The sequence below is a fragment of the Xiphias gladius genome, chromosome 23, assembly GCF_016859285.1.
Source record: "Xiphias gladius isolate SHS-SW01 ecotype Sanya breed wild chromosome 23, ASM1685928v1, whole genome shotgun sequence".
Taxonomy (NCBI): domain Eukaryota; kingdom Metazoa; phylum Chordata; class Actinopteri; order Istiophoriformes; family Xiphiidae; genus Xiphias; species Xiphias gladius.
Genome location: NC_053422.1, coordinates 323,240 through 338,256, shown reverse-complemented (window position 1 = coordinate 338,256; position 15,017 = coordinate 323,240). Strand labels below are relative to the sequence as shown.

At 39.1% G+C, this 15,017-nt stretch overlaps 1 protein-coding gene across 1 annotated transcript in view; it reads right to left on the bottom strand.

The window, feature by feature from the left end:
• Positions 1–12,545, bottom strand: part of b4galt1l (DP-Gal:betaGlcNAc beta 1,4- galactosyltransferase, polypeptide 1, like) — a 36,810-nt gene extending 24,265 nt beyond the window's left edge. The window contains exons 1-2 of the mRNA XM_040120197.1: positions 11,531–12,545; positions 1,630–1,865 (exon numbers count right to left, since the gene is read on the bottom strand). Of these exons, the coding sequence (XP_039976131.1) occupies positions 1,630–1,865; positions 11,531–11,900 (606 nt within the window). The 5' untranslated portion in view covers positions 11,901–12,545. The remainder of the gene's footprint in view (positions 1–1,629; positions 1,866–11,530) is intronic.
• Between the last annotated feature and the right edge of the window lie 2,472 nt (positions 12,546–15,017).

Sequence of the window (15,017 nt, the reverse complement as noted above, 5' to 3'; positions counted from 1 at the left end):
ATCAGGCTCCTCTACTTGTGGAACCATCTTCCAGGTTGGGGGTCCAGGAGGCAGACGCCCTCTCCACATTTAAAAGTCGGCTTAAAACCGTCCTTTTTGATAAAGCTCACAGTCAGGGCTGCTCAGGCTTGGCTCGAACCATCTCTTAGTTCTGCTGCTATAGGCCTTGATTTGCGGGTGATTTCCCACAATGCACCGAGCTCCTCTCTCCCCCTGTCGCTTTCTGCATGTATTTCTGCCCCTGGTGCTGCAGAGTCTGGATCTGTGACTGCAAACCAGCTACTGGCCCCATGATCCTGCTCAATACCCACTGCTTCTATGTGTAACTTGCATTGTGTCATGTTCTCTTTCCTCCTGCTCTCTCCCTCTCTCTCTGGACAGGGCAGCCCCCCCTCCCAACCCCGTGAGCCAGGTTCTGTTCAAGGTTTCTGCCGGTTAAAGTGAGTTTTTTCTTGTTTCTGTCACCAGGTGTTTGCTTATGGGGGAATGTTGGGTCTCTGTAAATATAACTATAAAGAGTCCGGTCTAGACCTGGTCTATATGAAAAGTGTGCTGAGATAACCTAATTAATAATTAATTAATTATTGACTTGTGTCTTAACCTTCTGCACTGATATACAGCAACACACCTACTGTTATGCTTTGTTCAGGTCATGTATGTTGGTTTGGAGAGATCAAAGACTCTCGTGTTTAAAACTTGTCAAAATTCACGTCTTATATGATTCTTGTATGAGTTGAAACAATTTGTCGATCGACAGAAAACTGATTGGCAACTATCTGATAATCAATTAATCATTTTCAAGACACATTTCAGTCAAAAATACCAAACATTCCCCGGTTTAATTTTCTCAGATTTTGCTATCACAGTAAACTGAGTGTCTTCAGGTTTGGACTGTTGGTCAGACAATACAATACATTTGAAAAGTCACCTTAGACTTTACAAAATTGCGACACATTCGACATTTGTCACTATTTGCTGACATTGTATAAACACACAATTAATTTAAAAAAAAAAATAATAATAATAATAAAAATAAATGTTCGCTGCAGGCCTAGTATGAAGGAAGAGTCGGTCGTGCGAGGGTTAAAAATACTGAGCAGTGACAATATACCACTAAATTAAATTTGGGTTTATTTATCTTTAACAACTGACTTGGCCACGTTGGTTTGGTTTGTTGAATTATTTTGCGGCAAGTTTCCCAGTCGTCATTACGACTTTGATGTTGATGTGAACGCTCGTATTTATAGTAACTTACACGTGACACGAACACACCATTAAGGGAACGACATGGTTTCTGATTCTGTCCACAAGCCATCTCCACGTGAACTCTGTCTGGAGCCACTCATGTGTACATACTGATGTACATCCAGGAGTTACAGCTGTACTTCCCACTGTGGACCCATCTACAGTGTGAAGACACTTTAATAAACTAGATGCAACAACATTTATCCTGACTCTTAGTTTGAAAGAAATCTGAAATGTGAGCTCTACTGATACTATGCCTAGAAATACTCTTTATGCTTCAGTAGTACTAAGATAGGCATTACCCAATTGTTTTACTATCACGTGAATAAGTGCAGGTCATAGACACCGGGGGTCTGATGACATCTCTGTGACATCACAGTTTACCTGGTTGATGACGTAGACTCCGTAGTCAAGCTGCTGCCTCTGCAGGATGGGGTGCAGGTAGTACAGCCAGTACCTCAGGTGTTCCTCCCGTTTGCGGAATGGGATGATGATGGCGACTTTCTGCAGTGCCTCACAATCTTTGGGTTTGAACCGTCCGCCCGGCTGCAGGTCAGGGTTGTCCTTCTTTAGCTGTTCCAAATTCACCGGAGTCTTAAACTCCACCCGCAGAGGACCGACTGAGGACGGAAAATGTCAAAAATCAGTGTTTCCAGTGGTTTCATCAGAGAGCTATGCCCACAGTGAATCACCCAAACAGAAAAACAGTTCGATTTCTTCTTCTTCAAACTCTTTTCAGGTAACAACAAAACTGAATCTTAAACCTGCTTTCAGTCTCCTGCTCCCTGTGTTTTAATGCAGCTCAGTTCAAACATGTCGTTGTTCTCATTTAAACATTTTCTCTTTCTGTTGTCAGACAAATAAATGAGGATGAAATGCTGATTTAATCTCAGAAACACTACATGTTAACCAGCAGTCATTCCCAACCTGCTGCTACTAATAAAACCAGTATTTTATGACAAAATCGACATAAATCAGAGTCCTGAGAGCAGCTCTGGTGTGTTCAGACATATCCACATCTAAACTGATGGATCACAGAGAAAGTTAGAGAGGACTTGGAGATAAGAAAACATCTGTGCTTTACATATGACCACTGACAGAGAGAAGAAGCTGAAAGAAATCATCAAAAGTAAGATTTGTTGATGAGAGAAGCTAAACCTGCTTCATGGAAGTGTTTTTTTTTTTTTACAAATCATGTTTAACACTCATACAGAAACACACAGTAACTAACTGCTTAGACCGTTTACACCAAAATCACAAATCTAGCATTACAAATGGACAGGGCTAGACAGAACCGAAAACATAACAACTAAAAGGTAATCAGGTGTGTTCAGGTGAAGTGTTGAACTTTTTTTTTTTTTAAAAAGAGCCTTTTCACAGTCTCTTCTTACAGTTTGTTCACTGTTTTATTCTCAGACTGAATTAATTTAAACCAAACAGCAGGAGGGGAAACTTCGTTCATCCAGCGGAAAGTTTTCCAAACTTCAGCAGGATTTTCAGTGTGTAATCAGACAAATATGTTACTGCAGAAGGAGGCTGGTTTTTGTCCAAACTGCTCATTAACACACAAACACACCCCCCTTCCATCCTGACTGAGAGGCTGTAGAGAAAAGCTCAAAACTGATCTCAGGTCAACAACCTTCATCTGGACTCCGTGTCTTCAACAAATATTCTAAATTCGATTATATAATCAAATTGTGTTTAAAAAAATAATAATAATAATAACAATAATAATAATAATAATAATAATAATAATAATAATAATAATAATAATAATAATAATAACAACCCATTCGATTGTGAATAAAACACTCTCCAGCTCACGAGCTCTGGCGCGGCACTGGGCCGCTGCACTGAACACACTGCACGACGGACGCGAGTCACACAACGTCACTTTTACTGACTGAAAAAATGAAATATATGTCGAGCTGAAACGAACGAATAATTCAACAACAGCTGTGTGGTAATGATGGCAGACAGCTGACAACCCAACTCGGCCAGAGAGAGAGTGATTTGCACTCTGATTAATCTAAAACACCCGTTTGGAAATACTTAGGATTTTGGTCAGTAGACGTCTAAACTGTGAACCTGGAGATAGAGTTGTATGCAGGTTATGTAAGCTACAGTTAGCCTAGCATTCCAGCACCGGCAACCTGCGGACACATCTGGAAAATATGAACCCAAGTAGTTATATATCTCGTTGCCTTGGTTTCTACTCTTATGGACATAATGCACAAAAACAGATGTTTGAATGGTTCTAACTTGTGTGTTTATTTTAGAACAAATAATCAAATGTCAATTTTGACTAATTTTGGCAGGGCTACTTCTATGGAGAGAAATTTGACTCAAAATGGTCACAAATGGTTATCACATGATCTGCAAATGAAAAACAAGATTTAAAAATGTTTACAATGACTTTTGCTTAATTTTGGGTACTCACAGATGCTGTTATAATCCACACACAAATGTCAAGCAATTTGAACACATGTAAAAAAGTTTTACAAATGCACACATCACAGCCTGAATAAATGTTAATATTTTACATACAGACTTTTCAACTTCAACTTCACAGATCATTTTCACGTTTGAAAAGCTTCCTGTGTGAACAAATGTATAAAAATATTTGTGACATTCTTTTGTATTTGTTTCCAGATAGTTCAGTGTGTGTGCACAGGATCAAGCTGTTCTGTCTGTCTAGAACAAACGTCTTTCTATACAGGGATTCACCAAAAGCCGAGACGTCCCAGTTTTCCACAAGCACTTCAGGGCAGCATGCGTTTGTGGAAAAAGAGTCTCAGAACTTACCAGGCGATCCACATCTGTGAGTACCCAAAATTACACACAAATCATATTTTCATATTCATGTTTTTCCTTTGCAGATCAAGTAATATACATTTGTGACCATTTTAAGCCTAATTTGAGCCTGGATGGTTTGACTCTAAACGGTCATCAGTCTGATTGTTCATTGACGTTCACTGACGTGTCAATTCACCACAAACTATCAGAGGATTCAGTCGGAGAGAAAAGACGAACAAGGCTCAGAGTCGGGGCTGGGGTTTGACAGTATTTTATAAAATCTGTCTCAAGTATCTAATCCATCTGTATTCACCTTATAACTCTATATGATACTAGATAATCTTGATTTCAACAACTGTGATACAGCTTCACATTTTAACATGTCAGTTTGTCTTCTTTTTGGTCTGGTTACAAGTGGATACTGGTGGTTCGTTTGTGGTGTGAGAGCAAATGGACCAACCACAGAATTCATTGATAACAGATCTTTGATTTTAACATGGATTCAAAAGCTCAACTACTATTAAATCCATCTGCTGATTTGATTATAATCAAATCTGTAAATCATTATAATCTACTTATGTAAATCATTCGGTAACCAAGGCAACCAATATGTACGTCTGCAGGTGAGATGTCAGAGGTAGTAAAAACCTGAGCGTGTAGATTTTGCATCTTCCATGAACTTCACACAATGATCCCTCAGTAATTCACCTGCGCTGTCTCTCTAACTATTTCTGCCTGTTGCTCATTATTCAACATGGGGTCGATTTACAGTCTGATCACATGACTACGGCTGATAGTCAGTGATTTCTCTCTGAGCTCTTTCTGACTCCATCGGGAACATAAAGTACTAACTGACCTGTCGTCAGTCACCTGAATCTGATTTCTCCCCCTGGGTCATGATGATGCAGGATGACATCACCACAACTGTCCAATCGGTGAGTTACCTGTGGGTCACGTGACCTCATGTTTACTCCTCTGGTTTGTTTGTAAAAAGTCAGTGTGACCATGAACCAAACTCAAAGACAACTCTGGATTCATTATTTCTCTTGGTTTGGACCGAAAGAACCGAACTAAAGATGTGATCGAGACCTAAGAGAGTACGGAACAGTTTAAATAATCTAATGGATTTAATCCATCTCATATAACATTTTTCAGATTAATATACTGTATAAGAAAGGGTCAGGCATCAAAAAGCTTTAAACCTCTGTAACTAAAAGTAACTAAAAATCAGTTTTTTGTTTTGTTTTTTTTTTTTGTTTTTTTTTGTTTTTTTAAAAACAGCACAGGTGCGAGTGGCAGCTCAATGGTTTTTTCCTGTGATATTGAATGTCCTGATTTCAGTCAGAAAAGTCCCACATGTTAGAAATAAATGCTCTTTCAGTATCTCACATTGTATGACTGTATCTCCTGACTGACAGAAATCGGTACTGTCCCTCTTAAGCCTCTCAGAAAACACAGCGGCCTTCAGCTGCCTGACAGCCAGTGTTACCAGATAACTGACACCGGACAACCCAATCAGAACAAACCTGACCGACCAACCGTTATCATTATTAATATTATTTTGTACATACATGTACTATATTTTGTAAATAGTTCTGTCTCACTTGGACCATGACAACATACCATTTCACATTGTAATTGTATTATGACCTATGGCACAAATACAGATTAATTTGATTTGATGTTTTTTGTCCATGCCCACTCATGTATGTATGAAATAAGACCGCAGTGGTGTATTACGAAGTTCGCTGGAAAGACAAATGCAAGACTTCAAGACCTCCTGGATTTAAATATCGTGAAAATATGAACAGGAAGTCCAGATGTGCACATTAGAGCCGACTGTCTGACTGTTTAGACTCAAGTTAAAGTTTAAAACCATAATGATCTATACTAAGTATGAGGAGAGTAAACGTCCCTAACTTCAGAGAACTCAGAACTGTGTGTCTCCAGACTGAGACCTGATTTGTTCACTTTGGAGGTTATAAGAGCAGACTGAGCTGTGGGACATGGGGGGGTACCAGCTGAAGAAACATGGAAACCAACAGACTGAAAACAAACATTTGTCATCATCAAAGTTACACATAATGATCAAACTGAGACGAGCTGGAGGATCTGAGAAACAACACCACAGCTTCATCTCATCCTGTTCACATATGAGGTCAGGTCACTGAACTCCAGAAACCACATCAAATCTGCAGGTTACAATCTACTCTGGGTCAGAATTGTCTGGGAGGGGCCCGTAAGTACTTTTACAGAAGCTCTCTGGGAACACGTGTGCACCAGCTAGACTGCTACAGAATATTATTGATATGATACATAGACATATACAGTTATTATTGATTAATCGGTCCAATGTTCTCTCTATTCACTGATTAATTGTTTGGATTTTTTCATCGGAGAAAACAAGCAATTAAATAACATCACCGTAGATTTTATAGACCAAATTTATTTGATTTACCATCAAATAAGACTAAGAAAAGCAGCAAATCCTCTCAAATAACAAGCTGGAACAGGAAATTTGTGCTTTATAAATTACTTGAACAATTAATTGATTATCAAAATATCTGCTAATTATTTTTCTGTCGATTAAACTCTACAGTTTTCAATCAAAACCACCATCCAGCCCCTGACGTCTCAGATTTTTCTGTTTTTCTGATTTCTGTCTCAGTAAAGTGAATCTCTGTGGGTTTTGGACTGTTGGTCAGATAAGACAAAACATCTCTACACAAAATCTTTGACTCAAAGACTGAGATGGGACATTTCGTAGATCAAATGATTTACGGAGAAAATAACTGTTAGAGTAATCGATAACGATAAGATTTAAGTTGTTGTGAAGTGATGTGCACATATGGAAAAATCCATTAAATTGTTATTCCAAAAAAAATGTGTTTTCACAGAGGGAGAAAACTGAATGTCTGTCACCAGGATGAAAAATGTCCACAAACTCGGGGTGTGTATTGATCATCAGTACTCTTATTGATAACCCTTCTGATGTCTATAAATGAAAGAGGGACGTGGTCTGAAAGAAATGTACTACGAGCAGAAATTATAAAAACTAAACGTCAAATTTTTTTGAACAAACCAACTAACTAACTACACTCCTGCTCTTGTTAGCAGAGCTGGACAAGCTCCACAAATACTGAAGAGACAATCTGCCTCAGCAGCCAAGAGAAAAATCTGGTTTCCTACAAGCTGCCTCCCCAAAGCCTCGCACTGCTGTCAGCTGCTGCTGTTCGCTGGTTTCTACAGTCAGAAAACCGACAGGCTGTAATTCCACAGCAGCCAATCAGACGGTGGAATTGAATTGTGTTCAGACTGCAACATTAACCCCTCAGCCACTCTAAGTTGTGATAAGTGAAAGAACGCAACAGGAAAGAGAAAGAGCAGCATTGACAGAAACTATGAAGGAGAAGGAGGAGGAGGAGGAGGAAGGGGGGGGGGGGTCTTCTACTGAGGCTGTGATTGGTTCAGATATCTGACATGTGGACACAGAAACTCTCAGTATGATAGCAGTAGCACGCTAACCCCAGGTCTCTGCAACACCTGTTCAACATTACACCATCTACCGTTTCCTTTGTTTCACCTGAACAGGTGTGTGAGTCAGACACTTCCCTGTGAGTCAGTGCAAATTGAGGAAGAACAGGATGTCGAAACACGTCACGGTACTTTTATACTGTTGTTACTAGGACTGCAACTACTGATTATTTTTATTTCATTACATTACCAGTCCTGACAACATCTGTCGGTAAATTATTATGGATCGACCTTCAGCCAACAACCTGGATCTACTGTGGTCATGAAGTGACTCCACTTTTAACCAAACAGACTTCAAACACTGAGTCATCACAAACCAGTCTCACTGCAAATGGAAGTGTTGGGGCCATACTGGAGAACTACACACCTCGTCATCCATCACCACAGGTTTAAAGTCTGACTGCAGACTGCTGCAGAGACTAGTATCCATCCATCCATCCATCCATAGTTGGTGTGTGAGGATCTGTCCGTGAGTCTGAAGATGACAGTCTCGGGTGGATTAAACTGATGTGGACTCTAATAAAAATCCAACATCAACGTCTCAGAGTGTGAGAAACGAGGTGTAACACGTGGGTTGGGTTTTTTATGACACGGCCGCTCTGGATCGACTCAGTCGCATGACAAAGTAAGAACACAACATCATTAACGGCCCAATGTTCCTTTATCCACAGCAGAAGTTTCATAGTGTGAGGATCTGATCACTTCCATAACCTCATCTTCCTTCACAGCACAGACCACATTAGAGCTGAAACACTTCACACATTAATCAATCAGTCAATCAACAAAAAAAATAAGTGGCAACAATTTTAATAATCAATTATTCATTTGAATCATTTTTCAAGCAAAAATGCCAAATATTCACTGATTTCAGCTCCTGAAAAGTGACGCTTTGTCTATTTTGTCACAGTGAACTGAATCTCTTTGGGTTCTGGACTGTTGGTCGGACAAAACAAGACGTGAAGAGGTCAACAAGGACTAAGAGAAACTGAGACAGACATTTTTTTAGTGTTTTCTGACTTTTATGGATGATTCATCAAGAAAGTGATCCACAGATTAGGGCCACAACTAACAATTATTTTCACTATTGATTAACCTGCCGACCATTTTCTTAAAACACAAATAAACTATTTGGTATTGAAACTGACGTTTTCAAATGTCTCGAAAACCCAAAGATATTCATAAATCATAAAGTTTGAGAAGCTGCAAAGACTTTTACAGTTAACAGACTATCACAATAGTTCTTGTTTGCTTCAGTCTTAATTGTATTTATTGATCAAATACTGTATTTCCTGATCCAAAAGAGAAAACTGTACGAGGTCTTTATTTAACACTGAAGCATTGAGCAGTTCAGCATATTTTTTCAGATGAAAAATGTTTGTATTCCCCAAACTCAGGTATTCAAAAGTATTTTTGATGATGTTTTCAGTACAGAAACTGGTGCTAGCTTTAACAATTAGTCAATAATCAAAATAGTTGCGGATTCATTTTCTGTCCTGAACCAATTTGATAAAAACGAAATAATAAACCAGACTGACACTCACTAGAGCACAGGTGAGAAGAGGTGAGAAATGCCCTGGCTCGCATTGTTAAGGAAAGTGATAAAAAATTCCTGGACCGGCCCCCTTTGACCGGATCCGCACCAAAATGTACCGGGTTCTTCCCTGGGCCGGGCCACATCCCACCACCAAGTTTGGTGCAAATCGGTTCCGTAGTTTCAGCGGAATCCTCTTGACAAACAAACCAACAAACGGACACAGGTGAAAACAGAACCTCCTCGGTGGAGGTAACAAACAAACGTAAAGTTTGTCTCTTCAATTACCGATAGTTATCTAAACTATTCATTCACTGAATTTACAAAATCGACCTAGATCGTGATATGTATCATTATCTCGATATGAAATGACCTATATCAGGATATGAGATTTCGGTCGTATTGCACAGCCCTACCTCCTCCTCTTCATTCCTGACGACCAGTTCACTCTTGGGAGGTTTCAGTTGTATAAACTGGTCTTCTCTTTCCTTCCAGTCAGCTGCTGGTTTCACTTCAGTTTGCATGAAAATCCCTGGTTGACATGATGATCCTTTAACTGCTCGTTTGTGTAACAAAACTGAGAAACCAGATTTTAACACCTGACAGACTGTCAGAACAAACAGTAGGAGACTCATCAGGCAGGTAGGACAGGTGGGTTTTACATTCAGGCGTTTCTACCACGATCTTCAGCATCAGACACAACCTGAACCCACAGAGGTAACGTGACACTAATTTAACATCAGTGACATAGATGCACATCTTAATGCTGATTTCCTCTCATCTGTGGTCAGAAATATTCACTGTACTGTTCTAAAACCTTTGAAATAACGAGTTCAACTCTGTGTCAGTGTGAGTTTGAGTACTGCCAAGATCAGAAATGCGTCGCCGGACTCGGATCTACATGCATAAGTGGAGGAACAGCTTAAATTAGTTATGGAATGGTTATAGATAGGGTTATCCGCATTCATCCTGTCGTGTGTGTGTTAATTTACCAAAAGCTTTTGACACTTGAAGGGTTCTGGAGTCCCAGAAAGCTGTAGTAATAAATGTTGAAGAGCGAAATACCTCAACACAGGAAATTACTTCCACTATTTTTACTGAACAGAAGTAGATAATATAAACTTAATGAGCCAGTCTTTCAGGTTCACAGGAAAATTCAAATATACTGTAATTAACACAATAAGTGTACAAAACAGAGCTGCACGAGTTCAGTCTAAGTTTGTCTCTCTTTGGAGATGGCAGGATATTATCACTAAAAATAATAAAAAGTATTACAAAAACAATAAGCAAGCACCAATAAGCCCAATGAGACCGACAAGCCAGGCAACACACACACACACACACACACACACACACACACACACACACACACACACACACACAGAGAGCTCTCAACAAGCTGATCTAATCCTCTCATCCCAAATACAAACACATTTTCAGCATGGTTGAAGACAGACTGTCCATCTCCTGGAGCCAACGTCATGTTACCTTCCTATATGTAAATGTGACTGTGTACACTACTCGGCACTGTCACAGCGGCCGGGTTCTAATTTAACACGGATAATGTGTCGTATGAGGCTTCCTAGTTAGATAAAGCATAAATAGAAGATAACAGCCTGACAGCCACAGGAATAACTCATTGATAGGTTTACACAGAGTCTTTTCCAGGAGCCAGACACTGAAGATGAACTGACGGAGGCAGATCTGACAGGATCTGTTCGAGTTGTGATGTACACGTACACAGATCAGCCACAACACTAAAACCAGTAACTGGTTTGGGGCTGATCAGTGTATAATTATTTAGAGGCGAAACAACTAATCAATAAAATTGACATAAAATTATTCACTGGCTATTTTGATAATCAATTTATTGTTTCGGTAATTTTTGCTGACAAAAATGGCAAAAATGTATTTGTTCTAGCGTCACCTTTGTGAGATTTAGTTAGTTGTTCGCTTATTTGAAAGTAAATTGAACGTTTTTGATTTTTACACTGATTACCTGACAAAAAAGTCTTTTGAAAATGTTTTAGAAAATTGTGAAATGTTCAAAAACTGTTTCTGCCATTTTATAGAGCAACCGACCAACTGATTAATCGATTGGTCGTTTGCTTGCAGCCCTACAGAAATTTATTCTCTACTTTTTTTTTTTTATTGACACTGAAACTCCAGCACTCGTCGTCTTGTCACTTTAACACTTCAGACGCAAAGTACACCAACACCTGACATGATAACCTATCAGATCAGTTGTTTTCAGTCCTTTGTGGATTGTAATGTTAACTTTATCATCCGACAGCTTTGAAACAGAAGGAACTGACTCAGGTTCTATTTTCCCTTCAACTGAGCCACCTTTTTAACCCTGGCAGTTCCTCATATTTCTCCGTTGAAGTGACATAAATCACGGGCAGGGAACCTAAGCAGTCTTACCCAGCAGAGGTGATGGTTCAGGGCATTTCTCCAGCTTCTTCACCGGCTCCTTTGCCTCCCTCTCCTCCGGCTGACGCTCCAGGGACTTCGGCTCGTCTCTCGGCTCGTGCTCCTGCTGGACCTCCGCGGGTACGTCTTCTTTGGTCTCGGCCGCCTTTGGCTCACCTCTGGAACTGAGCCCGGTGTTTCTGAGCTGGTTTAGGTTTGTGACATTAGTTTGGGACTGCTGGTTCTGGACGAAGGTGAACCGCATGTCCATAGAGCGAACGTAAAAGACGACAGTGACGGAGATGTGGAGGAAACACAGCAGCACCACCAGCTTACAGATCCGGTGGATAAGATTAAAGTTGACGGTGGAGTCTCCGGGCATTCTGGCCAACTGCTTCACCTTCAGGAAAACTTAATTGAAAGCCTACAGTCGTGCTGGCTCAATCGGCTGCTACGGGGAGAGCTTTAAAAGTGCAGAAAATTCACTTTTACTACTTCCCCCAGGGTTCTTCCCCCCGCTAACCAACTGTTAGCTGCTTCTCTCGGGCTCCATTTTCGTTGAAGTTGGCTTGAAAGTTTCAAAGTTTTGGCCACCGAGATTCGGTAAATTTGGACAAAAAGCTCCCCAAAACAGAAGCCGAATAATAAAACAAAGAGCCGTTAAAGGTTTCAGCTGTGTCACAATAAGATAACGGGGAGGTAAGTTAGCTTCCCTGTCCGCTCAGTGTTAAAATTCACTGCCGACGCTAACTGCTACGCAGCGTTAGCCGCTGGGAACTCAGTGTCTCCGTCTACTGGTTCCGTTAAAAAACGGCCGGTAAAAGATGAAAAGTTCCGCCACAGCTCAGAAAGGTCCCGACGAACAATGTCAAGGAATAAGTTTCAACAGCTACTGACAGAAACTGCTGATTTTAAACAGCGACATCAAGAAGTCACGGAAAAACTCGGCGAACTTCGGCTCCGTCAGCGCGTAGGACACCAAACTGTCAGGGTGACGAAATTATACATTGTACTTCCGGTAGTCAATTTCAAAGTAAAATCCATTCGAATTAATGGGATGTGGAAATTATGATGTCCAGAATGTCAGAATATTTACAGACTTTTCCAGTGTTTAGCATTAGTAATTTAATAAAATGATAAATACAACGCTCTTAAAAATCGATACATTAAATTGGTGAAAAATACATTTTAACTTTTAAATAATACCAATTAACAAGTACATTTATTTATTTCAAAAACACTATTAAATTCTATTATATACTAATAATAATGATAGTAATAATAAGTGAATACAATTAAAAATGAAATACAATCTAACCCTAGAGCAGCAGCAGGAACTCTGATTGTGCAGGTGTTACGTGTTGAGGTTGGCTCAATGTGAGTTATATTTCATTAAAGTGTATCCTTTCTGAAATTTGTCTTAAATTATTAATCCATAGTTAAAAGGCTGAATAATGACTCATTTATTAACTTCTTCTTGTTATTTTTTTACTTTGAGTTAATTAGCAGGCAAACTTAATTTCTGTGTTTTACAGGTAGAAGAAAGGAGAAAGAGGGAGACAGAGAAGAGAAGATAATGTATCAAAGCAAGCTGGATTAAGTGTACAACCCACAAAATGAGACGTATAAACTCAATGTGTGATACTATTTTTAATTTAATCAATTTTTTTAACTTATTATAATTAAACACATTGAAAACCATGATTATTTTGGTGGTGCAGTCCAGTCTGCAAAAAAAGTACTCCTGGATAAAATACATGTTCTTAAATCATCCTGTTTATGTCAACTACACCGACACTTAATTTTTCATTGTATCTACACAAAAAGATCATAATGTGATGATGTCCAAGGAAAAACTTGTCTAACTGCTGTGTTGTATGTATGCAAACAATTTTATTTCTTTCTTTTCTTTCTTAACTTTTTGCCTTTGATGTTGCTTTATTTTATTACAAGTGTTAATAACTTTCAGCAAAATAAATGTAAGTCAAAATGGTCAGAAACAAAAGCCAACACTAGTCCTTGTACTGTAGCCCACTTATCCCAGCCCCACTACCAATATTAGCCTTTTATTTTGAAGGCAGACGCACCACACTTCCGGGGTGTTTCCATGTAAACGAAACCTGAGGCGTAGATTCAGGAAGGGGCGTGGTTGCCCTGACTTTACCGCCCACACACCAAGTTTATCAATCATTGATCAATGAATGTGAAACACTGATCAGTGTTTCTGAATCATTGATTCCTGTTTCCGATTGATTGATCAATGTTTCTTATCAGACATGTGGTGAGGATCAAAGTGAAGCAGGAGCGTCCTCATGAGGTGAAAAGGAGTAAATGCAACGAGCAGTCAACCTGTTGACCTGTGTCTTTTCATTGTTTCCTTTTAGTTTAGTTTTTAGTTATTTTCCCTTTCATTGTTTTATTTTATATTTTATCATTTCATTATTTTCATTTTATTTTTCTTTTATAGTTTTGTCGTTTATTATTTTATTTTCTTAAAGAAGATTGTATCCCATTGTCTTTACTGTTCTCACTGTTTGTTTGTTTGTTTGTTGATGGGTCTGTACTGCTTTGATTAAATTAACTGTCAGGTCTCAGTGATAAAAGAAAAATAAATACCTGTGAATAATTGCAGATTAACTGATAATGAAAATAATCATTAGTAATTTCAATACAAATTTTAGCTTTGTAGAGGTTAGAAAATTGTTGAAAAAAGTTCATTTAGCCGGAGCAGAGCTTCATGTGAAGCAAAATTTAAAAGTCAAAGATCTCAGTGAGCAGTGTTACATTCAGGTTCATCACCATCAGCTGTAGAAACAGCTTGAATCTCTCTGTGAAGACAACAGACTTTGTTATTCGGTTTAGATGAGAATGTAGATAAAGTCCAGTCCATGTCATATGATGACTTAAGGGGCTACACTATCTTTTAAAATGCCCTTGTTCCACCCACGGACAGATTAAGCCCTTTGGGGCAATGGGGCAAATAATTGTTGGTGAAACAAACTGGGACTCAAGAGAGCGCGGGACTCATTGTTGATGAATGAATTGGCAACAATTTTGATTATAATAGTTATCTGATAGTTATTTAGTTATAACTATTCATTCAATTAATAGTTTAATGATTTTTTTTATACCAAAAATACTTAAAAATAATTTTCTGTAAACTCAAAATCGTTTGGTTTTTGACTGTTGGTCAGATGAAATAAGACTTTTATCATCCGTTCACTTGAGTTTCTGGGAATAGTGAAGCATTTTACACATTTTTTGGCCTTTTATACACTGAACAATCAATCGATTATTAAAGAAAATAACTGTCGGATGTATTGATAATGAAAACAATTGTTGGTTGCAGCCGTACAGTTCTCCTATGATAGAGAGACATGGGGCTCCTTGGTCCCCTGGGGGTCTGGGGCGTCTGGGGGCCTTGGACTGACCACTGCAACAGCGTTTCTGTGTCCTCTCGGTCCCTGCGGGCTGGATAGCAACCAACGGCGGAGTCAGG